A 22754-nucleotide genomic window follows, 5' to 3' on the forward strand; every position below is an offset into this window, starting at 1 on the left:
CTAAATTTCCAGCCACCTTCTAGACACAATCACAGGTTCAAATCCAAGATCATCATCCTTACCCCTGCAACTCAGAAACACATATTCCAAACTTGCCCCTTCCTCAAGGTTTCAACATTTTTTTTAGGGTCTCCATCATCATTTTGGGCATACATGTCAATCACTTTTTCCATTAAAAAAATATGTTATATATTCATTTTACTAGGGTAACAAGGAGACAGTACTAAGACACCCTGTGCTTTACTCTTTTGCCAACTTAATAATACCATCAGGACAACCTTCTTTGTTTACATGTAGTTCTTGTATTAGCTGTGGGGGCAGCTCAATTTTAATTTATTATGTGATAAAAGAGTTTACAATTATGTTCAGAACATTATTTTTTTATTGAGGATTTTAAGTGGGACAAACGAATTAAAGGAATTGTTATGTTTTCCACAGCTCCAGAGATGTAAACCTTTATGCAGTGAAGAAACGTAATTAAATGAAACTCAAATTTTAAAAGCTAATGATTCATATTAATGATCAGTGGTTAGAGATGTTTAGTTTTCTGTCACAATTTCAATCCAGAATTAATTTGGTTCTAAAATAAAACAAATGGAAAATTGAGGACTCACTCGAATCTTAACGCAACAAATATGAACTAGATTTTTAGTTCTTTGTAACTTTCTGTAAAAATTCCATAACTGTATTGGTGTAGATTATGCTAGGGATGAAATTTGGTTCCTGTGTTAGTATTCCAGATAAATTTAAAGAAAGGCATCTTGGTATTTGTTTTCTTTTGCTCTAAGCAGCTTCTTTACATTTTACTTGAATTAACTTGCAAAGTAAATGTTTATCCATAAATCAGTATTAAAATTAAAAACTGGTAAATAGGGAATAAAAAATTATCTAAATATAGATAATTTGAAAAAAACATTAAGACATTTCCCCCACGCCATAACAGTGGTATAAAACATGAACATGACGCATGATAGGATCCACAATAAAGTAAGAAAATGTTTGTTCGTGACTCTTTGTTGAAGGGTAGCACATACCAACAGAATCCTGAAAAAGATAAACCCAAATTATTTAGTATACAACTACATTTAAATAATAATCAACATACTTAGCTATTATATATTTTGTGGTAAAATGTCATGAAACATATATCAAATCTTTGACAATAAGTTGGCAGTTAACTACTATTTTAAAATATTTGTGGGCAGCACAGTCTACTTACTATGCTAACAATACATATGTACTATGCAAACATGCATAATTCTTGACCTTAAGGAATTTATAGTCCAAAGTAAATTCTATCTTTGAAAAAAGTCCTAATATTGCAAAAATTTATTTTGCATTTTTCCTCTATCTTTGCTTTTTTCAGAACATGGTCTATACATACTATGCGGGCTGGGACTATGTTTCTTTTGTTTATCACTGGGCTCTAGTCCCGCACAGTAGCTGATACACAGTAGGTATTCAAAAAATAATTGTTAAATGATTGAATACAGATACTTAGAAACTGCTTCATATGTATTAACAATCTTTTGTGTGATACTAAAATTCAAGTATCAGATTCTGTGATATAAAGACATTTATGTCATTCTTACTTATTTGCCCCCAAATTATCGTTTGACAGGCTAAAGAACTGTGTTCTACCTCATCTGAGCCACAGATTTAGCTCTAAAATAAGAAAGAACTATTATTAGACATGGATAACAGAAAAGAAGCCGGGGAAAAATGTTCATACTTTCTCCAAATAAAAGCATACCTTATTAACTTTTAATTTTAACAGAAAACTATTTAGTTTATGTTAACTATGTTCTGTATATACAGGTATATGTTCTGTTAGCTATTCCTCTCTGAGGCATAACATCGTCCTAGTTGCTATCTCCAGTTATTACAATCCTCTTAATAACAAATAATTAGATTGGTTGGTTGCACATTTCCCCTCAACACTTACATATGCTGTAACTTTAAAGACAGAAGAGGTAATTTGTATTTTCTTGGTTTGAGGATTCTTTCGAACACTAAAATAGGGAGGAAAAGGGAACATTTTAAAATATAACAAGCACTGGCATAATACATTTGAGATGTTGATCCCTTTTAGTATTCAGGTGTTCTTATCCATATATAACATGGAAATACAGAATATCCAATTAAGTAGTTTGAAAAGAATGGCATCTGTGGTTTCATCAAAGGATAGGGCAACACCAACTGAATTGAAATTGCAAAAAATTGAATTTTACAGTTAGAGGGTTTGAGGTCAGTTTGAGACTCAGATGATGAAAAGACTCCTAGGCCAGAGACAATTACTGGAAAAACAAGAATTGGTTAAAGTCAGACTGAAGTGTAAACAGCCGTAAGGGGTAGATAAAAACATACTAAACTTGAAGAATTAAACAGGCTGAACATAAATGACAGTTCTGCCACTGATTTGTTATTTCACTTTAGGCAAGATTAACCTTTCTGAACCTCAACTTTCTCATATGCAGGCTGGGTAGGATATGGTTCCCTTTAGGATTATATGAGAATTAGGTGGAGTAATGTATATGAAAACTATTTATTAAATTATTTATTACTAAATTATATTCTATTAAAATCACTTTCTCTCATAGCTCTTTCAGTTACTCTCCCTACAAAAGATAATCTGTAGCAATATATAGTGAGGAAGCAAACTGAGGGTTGAGGAAATAAGCTACAGATATATATTTATACATTAATTCATATATAAATATATGCACATATTTATAATGCTTTACAAAATACCTTTATATACTTTACCTCATGTAAAGATCACACAACTCAGTGAGGTAGGCATTATTTTGCCAATTTTACAGACAATAGAAATAGAGCAGTTAAACGATACATTTTAGACATTCCAACTAAAAGTGGTATGTCTTGGAATAGAATTTAGGTGATATAGAGTCCAGTTTTCTTTCCCTACACCTCACCTGTTTATCTTATACCTACTCTAAATTCATATACATCAAAGGTATTGTCCGTGTGTTACATGTGTAGGTTAAATGTAAAGGAAGATATCCCTCTTCTTCACTTTATCAGGTAAAAGTACTTCTTTCCCTTCACTACATATGTAAAGAAATGGGGAGAAAGAGAGAGGAGGAGGAAGAAGGGGGACTCTGTGGGAGGGTGTTCATGCATGTGTGTTTGAGCTTTTTCACCTGTTAGAGATGACCAGATGCAAGCCATTTCAGGGTTTAGGGTTCAAGATTCTTAGGCAGTTTTCATCTTTAAAACATTTCATTCAAATTTAAACCCAGGAATCATGCAATCAAATTGATTTCCATATATTTCTATAACATAAGTTGAGGTCATTTTCTTTTATTTCTCTAATGTGTAAGATACACTGCTGGAAAGTTGGAGACTACATTTAAAATTTCATGCTTATCTGAGAGAAGACTATCACCGCTACATATAAAACGTTTGCATACACCTGTATGACTAGCCAGATCAAAATACAGAACATATCTATGGTTATATCTAATTTTAAATACTGATCTGGAGGTGGTTATATGGGTGTGAACATATATAAAAATTCACTGAACTTATGTACACTACGATTTGTTCAGTTTACTGTATGTAAATTACTCCTCAGTTTAAAAAAAAAGAGCCCCTGTAAAAGTTTGTGCTTATCAAATAAACTTAGAGGAAATTTAGTATTTGATACTTCACATAGTAATCACTTAACACATACAAACACATACCATAGGTGTATTGTTTTTAAAAAGAAACTACATTTGTACATTATTAGGAGTTGGTTCCCAATGGAAATAAATCATATTATTCCATTTTATTACCGCTGATCTTGTATTACTGTTACTTTAAAATATCTCTAAGACAATTCGTCTGGTTTTTTATAGGTCAAGAAAGTATATTATCACCTGTCCTATATCTCATAAGAAAAAAAGAAAAGGAAATGTGAAGTGATATTCATTTGTGCCCTAGGGTGTTCTACTAATAATTGCATTATATCAGATTTTTGGCAGTCACTAATTCACTCTTCAGGTAACCATAGTTTTTAAGGATGCTGGAACATAATTTCCATGTAGTGCTTTTTGAAAGTATGATTGTATTAATGGTTTAGAAATAGTGTAATGATTGGTTTCTTATCAATATCATTTGTGCTAATTTCTGAGCATCAGTCCCATATTGACTCTAAACGTTATGGTGTACAGACCATTCTAACTAACTCTGCTCATTTTAAGACACAAGGACCCCACCGTTTAATTAGCATCTGAAGGTCATAATCTAAGACTCTCAGTTCAAATCATAAAATCTGGGGCAGATATGTATTTTGGAGAACATCTCCTAAAACTTTGGCAAGAGCATGTGTTTAATGTCTAAAGTAGGAAAGACACAGGCACCATTAGTAACTATAGAATTATTTTTGAGATGCAATGAAACAATTGATCATTTGCTCTCCAAGAAAATGGTTCTGAAGTATTGCCTATGCGATTTAAAGGGACCATAATCCTTGAAAATAAGGCATTTTCCGAAACATTTAAAAGATGTCTTTTATAGGACTTGTAATAATGGATGAGGGAGAAAATATCTTAAGAATGTTTTTACCTTTTTGTTTGAGCCAGAGACCCCTAAAATCAGGCTCTGTAATGTGCCCTCAATATCTACAAACATAAGGGATGGACTTCTTTGCCAGAATGAATCAGGGACAATGTTTATCTGCAAGTGCAGGTTAGATAATGTAAGGTAGCTACTGAATGTTTAATTAGAAAGATAGCAAATGTTTTTCTAAAGCATGTAAAAACACCTAAAACTCAAGTAAAGGAACAGGAAAAAACATCCGTCTTGGTTAAGTTAGCTTGTACAAATGACTTGATTAGATACATGGCTCAGAATTCTGAGAAATTACTGATGATACTTCAAGTTCCACTTGTGCTTCCTCTACTTATACACCCCTTGATAAATGCTATGTTGAACCAACCTGTATCTACCTTAACCAACTGACACAGCATCTGACCCAAATCAGCACGACTAATATTAGAAAAGCCCCATGTAGTGCCTATGATAAGCAAACCAACATAGCTCCTAAGGGATTTTGAGGTCATTTAACACATTCAGTTGCTTTGTGTTGGCACCTAAGCCATCTCAAGCAAATATTTATTCTAATCATAATTTTCTACTGAAGTTGCTTTGGGAAGACAATTTCACATCCTCTCCTCATTCAGCAAGGAAATTCATAAGCATGCTTAACTTGGATCATTGAGAGAAATATTTAATGGGTCTCAGAGAAAAGTAATGCTGTAACCGGGCTGGTCTCCTTCCCAGTCTCCCCTAGAATGACAGACTTGTGATGCATCGTCCCTGAATTGGGAACAGATTGCCCCCCTCTTTGCTGGCCCTTGTGGACTTGACTCTATCAAGACGTCCCTGATTGCTCACACCCACACTGACAATTTTTTCTTTTGAACTTCCAGGGTTTTTATTACAGTATAAAGAGCTGTAAATATTTGCCTATAATAACTGAACATTTGATTATATAAAAAAAGTTTACTTATAAAATATTTTAAACAATTACTTTACTATTATTTACTATGTTAACTTGTAATTTCCTTAAGGTCAGAGACTGCCTGATGCCTCCTCTTGCACTTTTTAGTGCTTGGTCAAGTTCAGTGCCCAATGTTAACACTTGCTGGTTGCCTGATTAAGTGATTCCATGGACACAATTCTTATCCTTTCTGTAAGATGTCATGAATTTTGGATACTCATTTTATGAGTGGTCATTACTCTTTGAGTCATACTTTTTCTTCACACCCAAAAAGTATAGAAGAGTATCACAAGTGAGAATTCAGGGAAGGGAATGTTGGAAGAAAGAGCAGTTTCTTCAATGTTTAGGTTCTAAAGTTATTTCTATTTCAAATATCTCTAATAGAATCTCTTCCTCTACAGCACATGGTAGTGAGGAATTCCACAGGTTCATGTGGTTGATGAGGTACAACACACTGTGGTGGCTGTGGTGTGTGTGTTTGTGTGTGTGTGTGGTATGTGTGTGTGTGGTATGTGTGTGTGGGGTGTGTGTGTGTGTGTGTGTGTGGTGTGTGTGTGTGGTGTGTGTGTGTGTGGTGTGTGTGTGTGGTGTGTGTGTGTGTGTGTGTGTGTGTGTTTAGGGTACATCGAGGAGTATCTAGCAGGAGTGCTAGAAGCAGTCTCGTAAGTTTTCATGAGCTGCAAATGATAAGAACAGAATATGTTTGATGTAGGTATGTGCATGTTATTTCTGAAATTCTGTTTCTATAATTTCTCTTCCAACAATCTTTATGTATTGACACAATAACTTTTTCATAAATATCAGAGACAGATTATAGAAATATTTTTCTGTTTTTAAAACTGTATCAAAAATAAACTCAGTAGAATAACTGAATCATGCAGTTTGTTGTATAGCTATATGACACATGTAATGGAGATGAGAATTGAGGTGTTGAGGATAAGTAAAGTAACAATCAAGAGTTTGATGAGAGGGGCTTCCCTGGTGGTGCAGTGGTTGAGGGTCCGCCTGCCGATGCAGGGGACATGGGTTCATGCCCCGGTCTGGGAGGATCCCACATGCCGCAGAGCAGCTGGGCCCGTGAGCCATGGCCGCTGAGCCTGCGCGTCTGGAGCCTGTGCTCTGCAACGGGAGAGGCCACAACAGTGAGAGGCCCGCATACCGCAAAAAAAAAAAAAAAAAGAGTTTGATGAATATCTAATTCTGTTGTTTTCCTATTAAAGTAAAATTGTGGGGCTTCCCTGATGGCACAGCGGTTAAGAATCTGCCTGCCAATGCAGGGGACACGGGTTCAAGCCCTGGTCCAGGAAGATCCCACATGCCATGGAGCAACTAAGCCCATGTGCCACAACTACTGAGCCTGCGCTCTAGAGCCCGCGAGCCATGACTACTGAGCCTGCGTGCTGCAAATACTGAAGCCTGCGCACTGCAATTACTGAAGCCTGCGCACCGCAACTACTGAAGCCTGCGCACCTAGAGCCCGTGCTCCGCAACGAGAAGCCACCGCAATGCAAAGCCCGTGCACTGCAACAAAGAGTAGCCCCCAGTTGCCGCAACTAGAGAAAGCCTGCACGCACCAACGAAGACTCAACGCAGCCAAGAATAAAATAAATAAGTAAATATTTTTAAAAAAGTAAAATTGTGTAACTAAACTCTCGGAACCTTTGCTTTTACTTGTTCCTATCCCTTTTGCCTATAAAGATGGTCCAATATCTTCATCATTGAAAAACCCAACTAAAGAATGTTCACTCCAGTTAAAATAAAAGCATAAATAAAAGATTTGTAAAGTCTTTATCCTCACTTGGTCTTCAAAAAAAAAAAAAAAAGCCCTAGTGGAATACCTAAAACAAATTTAGGATTAATTTTGAAAAGATAAAGATTAACACTTAGGTGAAAATTCTTCTACCTCTTTAGAACAAAGGTAATAATTTTTTTTACTATTATATTCATCAGTATTAGTCAAGCAAGTTCAAACACCCTGAGGGAGCTCATGTCCCCTTGAGATTTAAAAGAAGGCCTAGGGATAAAAGGGAGACCTGGAAGAAGGCAGTTGCTAGTAAGGGATGGAGTGGGTGACAGGTCTGGATGAGAAAACAAGGACAAGAGGCAGCTGAGAGGACTGAGGACTAAAATAGGCTCAGGGAAATCCAGAAATTTTGTAGCCTGGAAGAGAATAAGGAGGCTCTGACGAGGGGGTCAGGGTGGTGCTATTTTTACTCACTTTGGTTGTTAATAGATCCACGAATAGTTGCTGGGTAATCCTACCAGAGTTAAATAAATAATTTGCTCTATTAACCAGAGATTTACATATTGTAATCAAGCAACATTACCTCACTAGATCCTTATAGATAAGCTTTGTTGTTTCCAGATATGGATTAAGCACATCTTCATACTGACAAAGGGCTCCACCAAGGCAAAGATGTTTGAAAAGACAAAACAGGAACTCTTCTCTATCTGGTTGGCTGAATACTTCGTATTTTTCTGAGTCTTCCACTAGCAAAACCTATGTAAGATGATAAAATTCATCTCAATGTAACATAATTTGAGGTTCTAATATTTATGTTTTCAAAAGTTCCAGTTTATATGTTTAAAAGTAATTTTAGACCTATTTTCAGAACCAATCCTGAAGCAATGGAGAAAATGATCTGTGAGACCTGTGCTTATTGTCCCTCCATTCTATCATTTTATCAGGTACAGACAGTGAAAGGAATAAATCTAAACATAAGCCTTCTCTTCTGCTTTCTTTGTTCTAGTTTATATCTTTAGTAATTGTTTCAGTGCTACTGAAATTTTAGAGTTGAGTCACTGTGAATCTCATTTGGAAACAATGGGAGTATAAATAAATGGAGAAACTTCTCCATCCCATAAGGTCCATAGTCTTTGCTTCCATCAAGAAGTTAAACACAAATGGTCATTTTCTAAGCCCTTTCATAGTGTTTGGATTACTATTTTCCTTATGCCCACAGTTACACCATTTTGAACTATTCTGGTAGCTGGAGCCTCATAATCACCTCTTCTGTTCTCCTCTAATAATATCACCTTACACATCACCAAGCTACATGGATTCTTGCTCTCTTGACACCTTGCTACCTCTTTCAGAAAATAGTTTGACTAGGTCTGATGTGGGGGGTTTTCTTACACCATTGGGCATTACAGACAATTGCTTAATTTGTTGACTGTAGTGGACATGAACAGGTGATGAATGTATACTACAAAATATATTCCTTTTATTGAATTGCTTATAGCCCATTTACTTGAAAAAAGAATGTGAAATAGCTAATAATAAAATATGGATACAATAAGATAAAAATAATAAAAGACAAAAGAATGTAACCAAGATATAAAGTGGGAAGAGAAAATAAAATCACATAAGAAACTCTACATGGAGAAAAGCTTTAAAAATTGTGCATGACATTTAACACTACCATACACTTAACACAAACATAAATACACATAAGAAACTCTAGATGGAAAAAAGCTATAAAAATTGTGCATAACACTTAATGCTATCACATAGGTAAAGGAAGGATATATGAGTCATATAACAATCGCTGCCTAGCAGTAAGAAGTACACCGTTTATTAGGAAAATTGATTAAACTTAACATTTTATTTACCTCAATCTCAAATGAAAATCATTACAAGGTCATTATATAAGAGGCATTAAAAAGCAATAAACTATGGTGTTGTCTATATGTAGTTTACTTATAATGACTTGATGAAAGCTGAAGTTATATGTAGTAAAAGGTAAGAGGAAGTGGTCCACAGTTTATTGCTCTCTGTGTGCCACATATAAGACCTGTAACATCTCCTCTCCCTCCCTCCCTCTCTCTCTATAAGGAAATAATGTGATATTAAAACCCAAGTTTGCAGCCACCTAAAGATTTGGCTTAATACAAGGGTGACAAAAGCCCTTAGGGATGAATAGTTTACACATTCCTTACACAAGGACTCATATATTGAATTGACTAGGCTGTGCAATTAAAAAATTATAATTAAAAACATTTTTGGAGTGAATGTTAAAACAATAACATTTTATGTCTGATCTCCCTCTCTATTCACATACAGATCTGTTTAGTTGTGTAGCCCTCAGAGAGGAGATAGGCAATGGTTAATGAGCCCAACTTCTGAGCGGTGGTCAGGAAGGAGGCTATTATCAGAACTTAATTACACAGTGTGCCAACAGAATCTGTGTTGCTACACAATGGGAGGGTCCTTTCTAGTTCAGGCTAAAGCTAAAAGTTATTTATATTTTTTTCAGCCGGAAAGCAACCAAGTTAAAGCCCGCTCTGTTGCCACAGAGCGGCAAAGAACACAAGAGTAAAACATACAGGCAATCAGCAGAAAACACCGAGCCCCCGCCCTTCCTGAATAGAGGTGCTACTCATGGCAACAAATAAGCAGGAGGCAGTTTTGCAGGGTATTCTGGTGAAGAGCAAACCCTCCTTTTATTTTTATTTTTTGGCCGCGCCGCATCCTAGTTCCCCAACCAGGAATCGAAGTCGTGCCCCCTGCATTGGAAGCACGGAGTCTCAACCACTGGATAGCCAGGGAAGTCCCACAAATCCTCCTTTTAAAACGTCATTGTTGGGCTTCCCTAGTGGCGCAGTGGTTGAGAGTCCGCCTGCGATGCAGGGGACTCGGGTTCGTGCCCCGGTCCGGGAGGATCCCACATGCCTCGGAGCGGCTGGGCCCGTGAGCCATGGCCGCTGAACCTGCGCGTCCGGGGCAAAAAAAAAAAAAAACGTCATTGCTAGGCTTCCCTGGTAGCGCAGTGGTTGAGGGTCCGCCTCCCGATACAGTGGACACGGGTTCGTTGCCCTGGTCCAGGGAGATCCCACATTCCGCGGAGCGGCTGGGCCCGTGAGCCATGGCCGCTGAGCCTGCGCGTTGGGAGCCTGTGCTCCGCAATGGGAGAGGCCACAACAGTGAGAGGCCCGCGTAACGCAAAAAAAAAAGAAACAAACGTCATTGCTGAGGCTCTCTCTGTAGAAGTGAAGGTGTAGAAGTGAGTCCTTTTAGGTACTGTCCTAGTGAAGATCAATGTATGGACTGGCTGGATGCTCCCTCGTCTCCTACAGACAAGATTCCTGTGTCCAGAACGATATATCAGTAGCCTCCCTATTTCATTTCTATCTGCATTTGTAATACATTAGACTTGTACATCTTCCTTCTCTCTTAATGTATAATAATAATAGTAATTAGTAGTAGTTCATGTTATTGAAATCTTACTAAGTGCTGAGTATTCTGTAAAGCACTTTAAATGCATTATGTCACATAATTCTTACATTATTCCTATTTCATATATGAAGAAACTGAAGCTTAGAGAGGTTAAGTATGACAGTTATTAAAGTGACAGAGCCTAGATTTGAACCTACATCTATTTGACAGCCCTAATTTTTGACCGCTTTGTAAATACTCTTTCTCATCAATTAAAATAATAATAATAATATTTCATTTTAACAGCATTTCATAAAATGCTTTCTCAACAATTTTAGGAAGAAGGTAGAATGGGCATTTTAATTTCCGTATTGTACAGATAAGATCTTGAGGCTCAAGATATTGAATGACTTGCCTAAGATTATTATCTTGTAAATAATAAATCAGGAATTAGGAAAATAATCCATGTCTTCTGATGCCAAGTTCAGTATGCCTCTCATTAAAACAAAAGTTAACTTAATCAAATGCCTTTTTGATCTCAGCAATGAGATTAAAAGATTACTTCCCTCCAGGGATGTTTTTAAATATTCATTTGATATGTTAAGAGAAAATATTGAAGAAAAATAATCATCAATTAAATAGGCCAGAGTTTCTTGACCTCAGCACTACTGACATTTTGGGCCAGACAACTTTGTTGTAGGGACTGTCCTGTGCATTGCATGATGCTTAGCAGCATCCCTGGCCTCTACCCATTAGATGTCAGTAGAAGCCCACTGAGAACTAATGAAATACACACATAATCAAGTTGATAAGAAAAGTGCCATCCAAGAAGAAACCTACCCGGGTAATGATTATTACTGATCATTATTCATTGATAAGAGGTATTTTATGGGTTTTAGGCAGGCAAAAGTTTTTGACATTAAGCATTTCCTGAAATGAAATTCTATTGTGAAAATTTTAAATTCTGTACTTACTTTTCGTAATTCATCAGAAATAAGGAAGGGATCACAAAAAGAATCTAAACATTTAACAATATGTCCATTCTCTCGTACAATATCTTCATCATATAACGGATTAAAAAATGACATTGAAAGCTGTGTGCAAGGAACGTTTATAGCTTCAATTTTTTTCACTTCAGTTCCTGAATAAAGAGATATAAAAATTAATTTAGTACTCTTAATTATTGCCAAAACAAATATCACTCTGCAGAGATTCTAAGAAGTAATCAAATACAACATATGTTTTGATATATTTAAAAGACACATTCGTTTAGGGATTTTATTAAATTCTTATTTTGCAGGTTGTTTATTAATTATTAAAAGTTTATAACAAAATTTCACCATTTCAGGCCTAGATGAAGGATATGTAAATTAGAAAATACTTGAAAATGAAATATTTATTGTGTAGTAGGAGGTTCTTAGATCAGTTTTAATGTATATATCAGAATTGCCTATAAAACATAGAAATTACTTCATATGATTTTGGATTTGTATTATGCTTAATGCTTTATAATTCATATTACAAAAATTTTAATTAACATAAGTAAGGATGTTTCTAAAGTCACTGAGGGTATTTTGAAAATGTTTCTCTCCATTTAAAAATTTCTCCCTTGTGATCTCACTTATAGTGTTTATTACAAAAAAAATGTTTTCCAAATCAAGGTAAATTTCAAACCAGGCCCTAATCAAGTTATTACAAGTGTTAGAGAAATTTGAAATCATGGTGTTCTGTCTATTTTTCTCTTGTAGCTCTAGTTCTTCCCATTTCCACACCAACACCCCCCACCCCCTATTTATTTCCTGAATGTGTCTTTCAGGAATGGATTTTCTGTTACTAGAGGTTCTATTAAATTGCAAAAAGACATAAAAATTAAGGTGAATACTTTTATTATTGCCTCAGTGAGTCATTCAATCGGTTTCTCTCCTTTATGCACCTAGATACGCACACGCACTCACTCAGATATAAAGGGGTGGAGTTCTCCTTGTTCAAAGTTCTACGACGATTGCAGACTTAGATATGGTGTGTCCTCTCCCCAATATATTTGCTGGATCTCTGACCTGAGAAGCAATTTGAGCTTGAGAAGAGTAATGTTGGTGATTATTTGCACTTCCTCCCTCTGGCTGTCCACCCAGTCTTGCTAGGACCTGTTGCTCTCATTCTGATCCTGAGCTGGGCTAGTGTGGAGGCAAGAAGAATGCCTGGAGCCAAGAACTGTGCATGCCTCAGTTATTGCAAAAGATATGCTGCTAAGAAAAGCTCCTTTTGTTCTAGAAGCAAAATCCTTCGGAAGATTAAAGTAAAAAGAAGACACTAGAAAATGACAGAGTAGGTCTGAGTAATATTGGAAGACCAAAGAAGAGCCGTATAAAGCCAGACAATTTTCAAAGATGGGTTGGTGGCCATAGGATGAGGGACTGACATTGGGCAACATGCCATTTTAATAAATCTACCCTAGGTCTGATTTGGGGAGTGGCAGGAGGGTGTGGATGGTGAGAGAAGGTAACTGAATTTAAACCACTTAATCTGAAACATAGAAACAGAACTTGCTGTGGACTAAATTGTGTCCCTCCAAAATTCATATGTTAAAGCCCTAACCCCCAAAGTGATGGTATTTTGAGATGAAGTCTTTGGGGAAGTAATTAGGGTTAGATGAGGTCATGGGTGGGGTTAGGAGGACCTCAACATATGAATTTTGAAGGGACACAATCCAGTCCACAGCCTTCTGCTCCTGGACCCCCAAATTCATGTCTTTCTCACATGAAAAATACATTGATTCCATCCCAACAGCCCCAAAAGTCTTAACTCATTCCAGCATCAACCCTGAAGTCTAAAGTCCAAAGTCTCATCTAAGTATCATCTAAATCAGATATGGGTGAGAGTTGAGGTACAATTCATCCTGAGGCAAAATTCCTCTCCAGCTAAGAACCTGCAAAACAAGACAAGTTACATGCTTCCAAAATACAGTGGTGAGATAGGCATAGGATAGACATTTACATTCCAAAAGGGAGAAATAGGAAAGAAGATAGGGGTGATGGTCCCAAGCAAGCCTAGAACTTGGCAAGGCAAATTCCATTCGACTTTAAGCCTCAAGAATAATCCTCTTTGGTTCAATTTTCTGCTTTCCATACCTACTGGGGCGGTTCTTCCTCCAAGGAAGTGTGTTGTTGAAACTGAGGGGGTGACCCTGACGATCTCTAAATTGCCTTCTCAGTCCTTCTCTTTTCTTGAAGAATAGCACATGCTTACAGTTGAGTGGCTCCATGGTCTGGCCCTGTAGGATCTAAAAAGTCTGATAGCCTTCATTTTGTCTCATTTTTTTCTGTCCCCTTTAGTTCAAGCTGGCAGTGTCTTTGCTGGTACAATCCCATCTCTATTTCTGGCTTCTGCTGAAATGGCTGATTAAGCCAATGAGTTGCACCCATGATCTCTTTATCAAATGGTTGCTCAAGGACACACTTAGTGTTCTCTTCAGAACAAGCTTTCTCATTTTCCGCAATATGGATATACTGAGAATTTTCCAAATCTTCAACTTCTGGTTCTGTTCCGCTTAACAATTCCTTCTTCAACTCATCTCTCTCTTTCCATATTTTACTATAACCATTCAGGAGGAAACAAGCCACTCCATCAATACTTTGCTTAGAAATCTCCTCAGCAAATACTAATTTTATCACTTACAAGTTCTATTTTCCACAAAAGCACTAGAACACAGTTCAGCCAAGTTCTCTGCCATTTTATAACAAGAACTGCTTTCCTTCCAGTTTCGAATGCCATGTTCCTCATTTCCATCTGAGACCTCACCAGAATCAACCTTAACATCCATATTCTAGCATGCACCTCAAGACTTTTACAGACTATAACCATTACACAATTTCAATGCTACTTCCACATTTTTAGGTATTTTTACAGAAGCACTCCACTTGGTACCAAAATCTGTATTAGTCTGCTTGGGCTGCTATCACAAAATACTGTAGACTGGGTAGTTTAAACAACAGACATTTATTTTTCCACAGTTCTATAGGGTGGGAAGTCTAAAATCAAGATGTCAGCTGATTTAGTTCCTGGTGAGGACTCTCTTCCTGGCTTGCAAACGGCTGCCTTCTAGCTGTGTCCACATGTGACAGACTCTTATAAGAACACTAATACCATCATGAGGGCCTCTCAAGACCTTATCTAAACCTGAAATCTCCCAAAGACCTCATCTCCAAATACTTTCACATCAGGAGTTAAGGCTTCAATATAAGAATTTGGGAGGGGACACAATCTAGTGCATAGCACACACTCTCTGTTATGTAGAAATTTGGTTAAATTATGTCTCCAGCATTTATAAGTTTTACAATGCATCACTAAGATCACACAGAAAATTAAGAATGTATTGTTTTTCCCCCCTCAATACTAGCATTACAATACACTGGATAGCTCCTTTTTATTTAGCGTCCAAGTCGGTGCTTTTCTGGAAACCCCGTTAATGTGGAAGTGACAGAGGCAAGATGAGTTCTAGAGCCTGGATTTGAATCTCAACTCCACCTGGCCAGCTATGCAAAACTGCACAAGTTACTTAGCTCATGCTTCTGACCCCTCATTTTTGAAATAGGAATATACAATAATACCTCTCTCAGAGCTGTTTTGAGAATTAAAGGAGGTAAATGTGCATAATGCCCTTAGCTGAGCACATAGGAAGCACCCATTACACGTCAGCCAAAGAAGGGCAAAGTATGTGTAAAAGAAGGGGGCCGTGGTAGCTGGCTGAGAGGATAAGTCAGCACCAACAATTGGCAACGTAGGCAGTGTAGCCAGTAGTGAAGGAGATTCCATCATCATTCTCTTTAAACCTGGTTCACTTGCTTGAAAAATGTCTTTTCTCTCATTAAACAAAAGCTATTTCTTATGCTTATAAAGGCCCCCAGAGTAAAATTAGAGAGAAGATGGCCAATATATGAGAAAAAGAAGAAGAAAAGCAAATAGGAGAAGATTAAAAACAAGTTAATGGAAGGGTACAAACAATCCACTAGAAACTTCTGTTTCTGAAATGGAGTGCTACCTCTTCTATTTTTCAGAGTACTTCTAATTGGTTCTGTTAAGTACATGTGGAATTTTAGAACCTTTCTTTTTGCAGTGCCTTTTACAAAAATTAGAAAAAAGTCAGTGCTGTATTGTGAAGTATGTACCAAAATGGGGGAAGGTAGAATGCCTATTTCAATGAACGTTATCTTTTGTAAACAAGTTTACTGAAGTTACTGTAAACATGGTTTGTAAACACTATGATACGTGACTCTGATTATTTCCTTTTGAAGATTTGGAAATGGTAAATATATTTGCTTAGGTACTCAGTTTAACTTTGTAAGTAGTCTGAAGATCACACTGTACTAACTTTTTGTTCTATAAATGTTGCAGTGGTCTTTAGCCAAAATCAATAAAATTTGACCTACTAAGTCCAACATCATGAACTGTTTGTAAACTTGTGCTTGACTAATACTTTATGAAAAGTTATTTTTGTGTAAGGCCACTAGAGTTCCATGAAAATACGTCATAAGAATTTACCAAAACAACCCCATCTAATTTAAAATCAACTTACATTTTCTTGAGCACATATTCACATTACCAACCAGATTCTTCTTCTAATTGGAATGATAATTTATTCTGTTAAGAGGGCTCAACCTAAATTTTCAAATACAGTGTTCACGTTTCTGTTTTCAAAATAGTCTTCTGTTAACTCTCTAATTTATTCCTTGACCTGAGAGTTATTTAAGAGATTTGAGTGTTATTAAGTGTTTAAATGTTTGGGTAATTTTCTTTAAAGATTTCTAGCTGTGTTTCAACATACTATGAAAATATTATCTATATGAAGTTCTCCTTTTGAGAATTTAAGACTCTCTCCTCCATGATTTAATATATTATTTTTAAAGACTGTTCCATGGTGGCTGCCAGAAATTCATTCCCCTGACCCAACTGAGATTTTGCCCACGCATCCGCACATCCGTGGAATCTTACCTGACCCTTTCGCACTGGGTAGAATTGACCACTCCCCTCCTTTTGCTCCCATTGCTATGTTAGCACCTTTGATACACTATTGCACATATTTTAAAATATATCAGTGAGTTCCTTGAGTACACGTTTTCTCTTATTCACCTTTATGTTCCCTGCATCTGTCAGAGTCCATGAAAGGTGCACAATAAATACTTTCCAAACAAATGTAAAGAGTGAAAAGTTGCTCTTAAGTGTTAAGCCAGGATAGCAGCAGTGCACTACCAGGAGAAAGATGCAGGGCAGGCCTGGCACAGTTGATAATATTTGACTTTGATGTTGTCAAGCAAATGAGTCATTATTCACAATTTATATTTTAATAATGAAAATTCCTGAGGTAAAATTTTGTTATAATAGTAAAATAGTAATCTGAAGAGATGAAAATAAATTGTGTTTACCTAATGTAATCCACTGTCCAGAAGAATCTGAAAGTAACTTCAAATTGGGAATAACATTTGGATCTTTAAAAAAAGCCTAAAATACAAATTTGAGGGGAACAAGTTAGATATATTATTATAAACAGTAACAAGAATTAACTTCTTAAATAACTATAGTAAAATCTCATTTAATTTAAATTGGGGAAGGATAATTTTAAATTGCTAAAATGTCTTAAGGAATAAATGTTTCATAAAGAAATGAAGTTCTGTTACCTTCAAGTTGGAACAGTATGAACAATACTATTATGTCCAAGTAGATACCTTTGGGACTAATTTAATAAATAGAAAGTAATGATATATAGTGAAAAGTAAGAGGTTATATAATGTTTGAAAATTTTGTTTTCTTTCAACCTTGTTCTCCCAATTAGCTGATGTAAGTAATCACTGCTTCCACTCTCCCCAACTAAATCTAAATGTAATTGTCAATTTAATTCTATTCAAGGGGCACATAGAAAAGTGATAAATTTCACTTTTAAAAAAATTTTTAATATTTCTACACAGCAGGTTCTTATAAGTCATCCATTTTATACACATCAGTGTATACATGTCAGTCCAATTCTCCCAATTCATCACACCACCACCCCAAACCCCCACTGTTTTCCCCCTTAGGGTCCATACGTTTGTACTCTACATCTGTGTCTCTATTTCTGCCCTGCAAACCAGTTCATCTGTACCATTTTCAAGGTTCCACATATATGTGTTAATACATGATATTTTTCTCTTTCTGACTTACTTCACTCTGTATGACAGTCTCTAGATGCATCCACATCTCTATAAATGACCCAATTTCGTTCCTTTTTATGGCTGAGTAATATTCCATTGTATATATGTACCACATCTTCTTTAGCCATTCGTCTGTCAATGGGCATTTAGGTTGCTTCCATGACCTGGCTATTGTAAATAGTGCTGCAATGAACATTGGGGTGCATGTGTCTTTTTGAATTATGGTTTTCTCTGGGTATATGCCCAGTAGTGGGATTGCTGGGTCATATGGTAATTCTATTTTTAGATTTTTAAGGAACCCTCATACTGTTCTCCATAGTGGCTATATCAATTTACATTCCCACCAACAGAGCAAGAGGGTTCCCTTTTCTCCACACCCTCTCCAGCATTTGTTGTTTGTAGATTTTCTGATGATGCCCATTCTAGATGGTGTGAGGTGAGACCTCATTGTAGTTTTGAGTTGCATTTCTCTAATAATTAATGATGTTGAGCAGCTTTTCATGTGCTTCTTGGTCATCTGTATATCTTCTTTGGAGAAACGTCTATTTAGGTCTTCTGCCCATTTTTGGATTGGGTTGTTTGTTTTTTTAATATTGAGCTGCATGAGCTGTTTCTATATTTTGGAGATTAATCCTTTGTCTGTTGATTCGTTTGCAAATATTTTCTCCCATTCTGAGGGTTGACTTTTCGTCTTGTTTATGGTGTCCTTTACTGTGCAAAAGCTTTTAAGTTTCATTAGGCCCCATTTGTTTATTTTTGTTTTTATTTCCATTACTATAGGAGGTGGATCAAAAAAGATCTTGCTGTGATTTATGTCAAAGTGTGTTCTTCCTATAAGAGTTTTGTAGTGTCCAGTCTTACATCTAGGTCTGTAATGCATTTTGAGTTTATTTTTGTGTATGGTGTTAGGGAGTATTCTAATTTCATTCTTTTACATGTAGCTGTCCAGTTTTCCCAGCACCACTTAAGTAAGTAATCACTGCTTCTACTCTCCCCAAGTAAATCTAAATCTAAATGTAATTGTCAATTTAATTCTATCCAAGGGGCACATAGAAAAGTGATAAATTTCACTTCTTAAAAAAATGAAAACTTTCTGTATGGCAAAAGAAAGAAAAGTAGCCAAGAGTTTTATTTCCAGGCACCAGCAGTTGACTCTGGCTGTAAAGATCTGAAGAGAAACTTATTAAAAGTATCTTAGGCAGTCTACTGCCTAATTATCAGGAGATGTAGAGAATCAGGTTAAGTGGGTTAAGTGTTGGGCCCTCAGAATAACACAAAATCATATGTAGAACTGCCCTGATGAGGAAACAGTCATCCTTGCTATAGTCCCATCAAGCACTAAAAAGAGGTACCATGATCCTTTCCTCACCAAGGCTACTGCTGTTGCAGGACTGTCCTAACTGAAAGCTGGATGCCTTTGCCACCACCTTTGCCATAAAAATTCAGGATTCTGTGTGTACCTCTTTCCTTAAGTTGCTCACTTTTCAAAAACTGGTTTTGCACTGATAAATCTGGTTGGTAGCCCTAGATCCCAGGTTTGTGCTCTGAGTGCAAAAGGGGCAAGTATTACACAGTGAAGGAAACCATCAACAAAATGAAAAGGCAACCTACTGAACAGGGAAAATATTTGCAAATTATATATCTGATAAGGGGTTAATATCCAAAGTACATAAGGAACTCATACAGCTCAATAACAACAAAACTCCTAAAAATCTGTTTAAAAAATGGGCAGAGAATCTGAATAGACATTTTTCCAAAGAAGACAGACAGATGGTCAACAGGCACATGAAAAGATGCTCAACATTAATCATCAGGGAAATGCAAATCAAAACCACAATGAGGTATCACTTCACACCTGTTAGAATAGCTATCAACAAAAAGACAAGAAATAACAAGTGTTAGCAAGGATGTGAAGAAAAGGGAACCCTCATGCACTGTTGGTGGGAATGTGAATTTGTGCAGCTACTATGGAAAACAGTATGGAGGTTCCTCAAAAAATAAAAAAATAGAACTACCATATTATCCAGCAACTCCAATTCTGAGTATTTATCCAAAGAATACAAAACTCTAATTCAAAAAGCTATAGGGACTTCCCTGGCGGTCTAGTGGTTAAGACTTCACCTTCCAGTGCAGAGGGTGTGGGTTCGATCCCTGGTCAGGGAACTAAGATACCACATGCCTCAGGGCCAAAAAACCAAAACATAAAACAGAAGCAATATGGTAACAAATTCAATAAAGACTTTAAAAATGGTCCACATCAAAAAAGCTATATGCATCCCTATTTCATTGCAGCATTATTTACAATAGCCAAGATATGGAAACAACCTAAATGACCTAAATGTCCATAGGTGAATGAATGGATAAAGAAGTTGTGGTGTACACACACACATACACACACACACTGGAATACTACTCAGTCATAAAAAGGAATGAAAACTTGCCATTTGCAACAACATAGATGGACCTTGAGGGTATTATGTTAAATGAAATGTCAGATAGAGAAAGACAAATACTCCATCATTTCACTTATATGTAGAATCTAAAAAAACAGAACCAAACCAAACAAACAGATTCAGAAAGCACACTTGTTGTTGCCAGAGAGAAGGGCTGGGAGGTGAATGAAACGGGTGAAGGGGTTGAAGAGGTACAAACTTCCAGTTACAAAATAAGTTATAGGTATGTAATGGATAGCATGGTGACTATAATTAATAATACTGTACTGCATATATATATATAAATATATATATATATTTTTGTGGTATGCGGGCCTCTCACTGTTGTGGCCTCTCCCATTGTGGAGCACAGGCTCCGGATGCGCAGGCTCAGCGGCCATGGCTCACGGGCCCAGCCACTATGTGGCGTGTGGGATCTTCCCGGACCGGGGCACGAACCCGTGTCCCCTGCATCGGCAGGCGGACTCTCAACCACTGCGCCACCAGGAAAGCCCTGTACTGCATATTTGAAAATTGCTAAGAGAATAAAATTTAAAAGTTCTCATCACAAGAAATTTTGTAACTCTGTATGGTGACAGATGATAACTAGACTTACTGTGGTGATCATTTCGCAGTACATACTAATATCAAATCATTATGTTGTATACCTGAAACTAATATAATATCATGTCAATTATATCTAAAAACAGGCAAGTGTTTTGGATTCCACTTCGGACTTCCTAAAAAATGAAAGGTGGAAATCACTCCAAATCACATGTATGTTCAAGAAGAGTTGGGCAGTCAGAAAACATAATGATGTCCATGATGAGTAGTAAAGAAAAAAAAAAACAATAGACTGGGAGGAAATACTTGCAACAAATATGATTTAAAAGGTGGGGGAGGGGGCTTCCCTGGTGGTGCAGTGGTTAAGAATCCACCTGCCAATGCAGGGGTCACGGGTTCAAACCCTGGTCCGGGAAGATCCCACATGCAGTGAAGCAACTCAGCCCGTGCGCCACAACTACTGAGCCTGCGCTCTAGAGCCCGCGAGCCACAACTACTGAGCCCACGTGCCACAACTACTGAAGCCTGCGTGCCTAGAGCCCATGCTTTGCAACAAGAGAAGCCACTGCAATGAGAAGACAGCACGCCACAACAAAGAATAGCTCCTGCTTGCCACAACTAGAGAAAGCCCGTGCAGTAATGAAGACCCAACGCAGCCAAAAATAAATTAAAAAAAAAAAAAAAAGGTGGGGGAGGATGACATCAATGGCTTAAAAAAAGCCCAATATTTATAAGAAAAACTGACAGGCTGATTTAAACATAGCCAAAGGCTACAAAAAGTCATGTAAAAATTACAAATAGCCAATAAACTTATGAAAAGATGCTCAACTTCAAGAGCAGTGAGAGAAATGAAAATAAAAACCAGAAGGTATCATTTTTACTCATTATATTGGCAAGATTTTAAAAGACTAGTAACAGACTTCCCTGGTGGTCAAGTGGTTAAGACTCTGTGCTTCCACTGCAGGGGACACGGGTTTGATCCCCGGTTGGGGAACTAAGATCCCACATGCTGCACAGTGCAGCCAAAGATAAAAAAAATAAAAAGAGTTTTGGTCAGAGTACCAGAAGATACGCACTCTTACATACTGCTGGTGGAAGTGTGAATTTTTACCACCTTTGGGGAAGTATTGGATACTATTTTGAACTTTAAAAACATGTATAGCTTATGAGCCAAGAAATTCCTCTTTTATGTATGTGTCATATAAAAATGAAACCACCAATAGATAAGATTTATGTGCAAGGAATTTTTTTTTTTTTTTGCAGTACGTGGGCCTCTCACTGCTGTGGCCTCTCCCGTTGCGGAGCACAGGCTCCAGACGTGCAGGCTCAGCGGCCACGGCTCACGGGCCCAGCCGCTCCGCGGCACGTGGGATCCTCCCGGACCGGGGCACGAACCCGCGTCCCCTGCATCGGCAGGCGGACTCTCCACCACTGCGCCACCAGGGAAGCCCAAGGAATTTTTTTAATAGTATTGTTTGTGGTGTCAAAACCTGGAAACTTCAGTGCCCATCAGTAGAATGACTGAATAAAATGGCTGAATAATAATAAAATAAAAGTGGTTGAACACAGTATATCTATGCTAGATGGTATGCAGTTATTGAAAAGAAAGTATTAGAATAGAATGTAAGCTCCATATCCTTTTTTTCTTATTCACTGCTATATCCCCAGGGCCTGGCATTTAGCAGTTACTCCATAAACGTTTACCGTACTGAATTTGAAGGAAAGCCGTAAGTATTTTGAGTAAAAAGAGTAGTTTAAAAGTAATATGTTTGAAAAAACAAAACAAAATAAAACCTCTATTTATATGAACATAAACAAAAGTAAGGAAGTATATATACCAAACATTAACAAGTCACCTAAGAAGTGGTGGTTGTGTAGGCTTGTGGGAAGAGAGGGGTTGAGAGGGTTGGATT

At 37.0% G+C, this 22754-nt stretch overlaps 1 protein-coding gene across 2 annotated transcripts in view; it reads right to left on the reverse strand.

The window, feature by feature from the left end:
* Positions 1-359: 359 nt before the first annotated feature.
* The window catches only part of CFAP300 (cilia and flagella associated protein 300), a 28857-nt gene continuing 6462 nt past the window's right edge, over positions 360-22754 (reverse strand). The window contains exons 3-7 of one of the 2 annotated variants that reach the window (XM_065882841.1): positions 17084-17159; positions 11639-11805; positions 7837-8009; positions 1946-2012; positions 360-1044 (exon numbers count right to left, since the gene is read on the reverse strand). In XM_065882841.1, the coding sequence (XP_065738913.1) occupies positions 916-1044; positions 1946-2012; positions 7837-8009; positions 11639-11805; positions 17084-17159 (612 nt within the window). In that variant the 3' untranslated portion in view covers positions 360-915. The remainder of the gene's footprint in view (positions 1045-1945; positions 2013-7836; positions 8010-11638; positions 11806-17083; positions 17160-22754) is intronic. The other variant, XM_065882842.1, reaches the window with a different exon arrangement.

Source organism: Phocoena phocoena, chromosome 8 (genome assembly GCF_963924675.1).
Source record: "Phocoena phocoena chromosome 8, mPhoPho1.1, whole genome shotgun sequence".
NCBI lineage: Eukaryota > Metazoa > Chordata > Mammalia > Artiodactyla > Phocoenidae > Phocoena > Phocoena phocoena.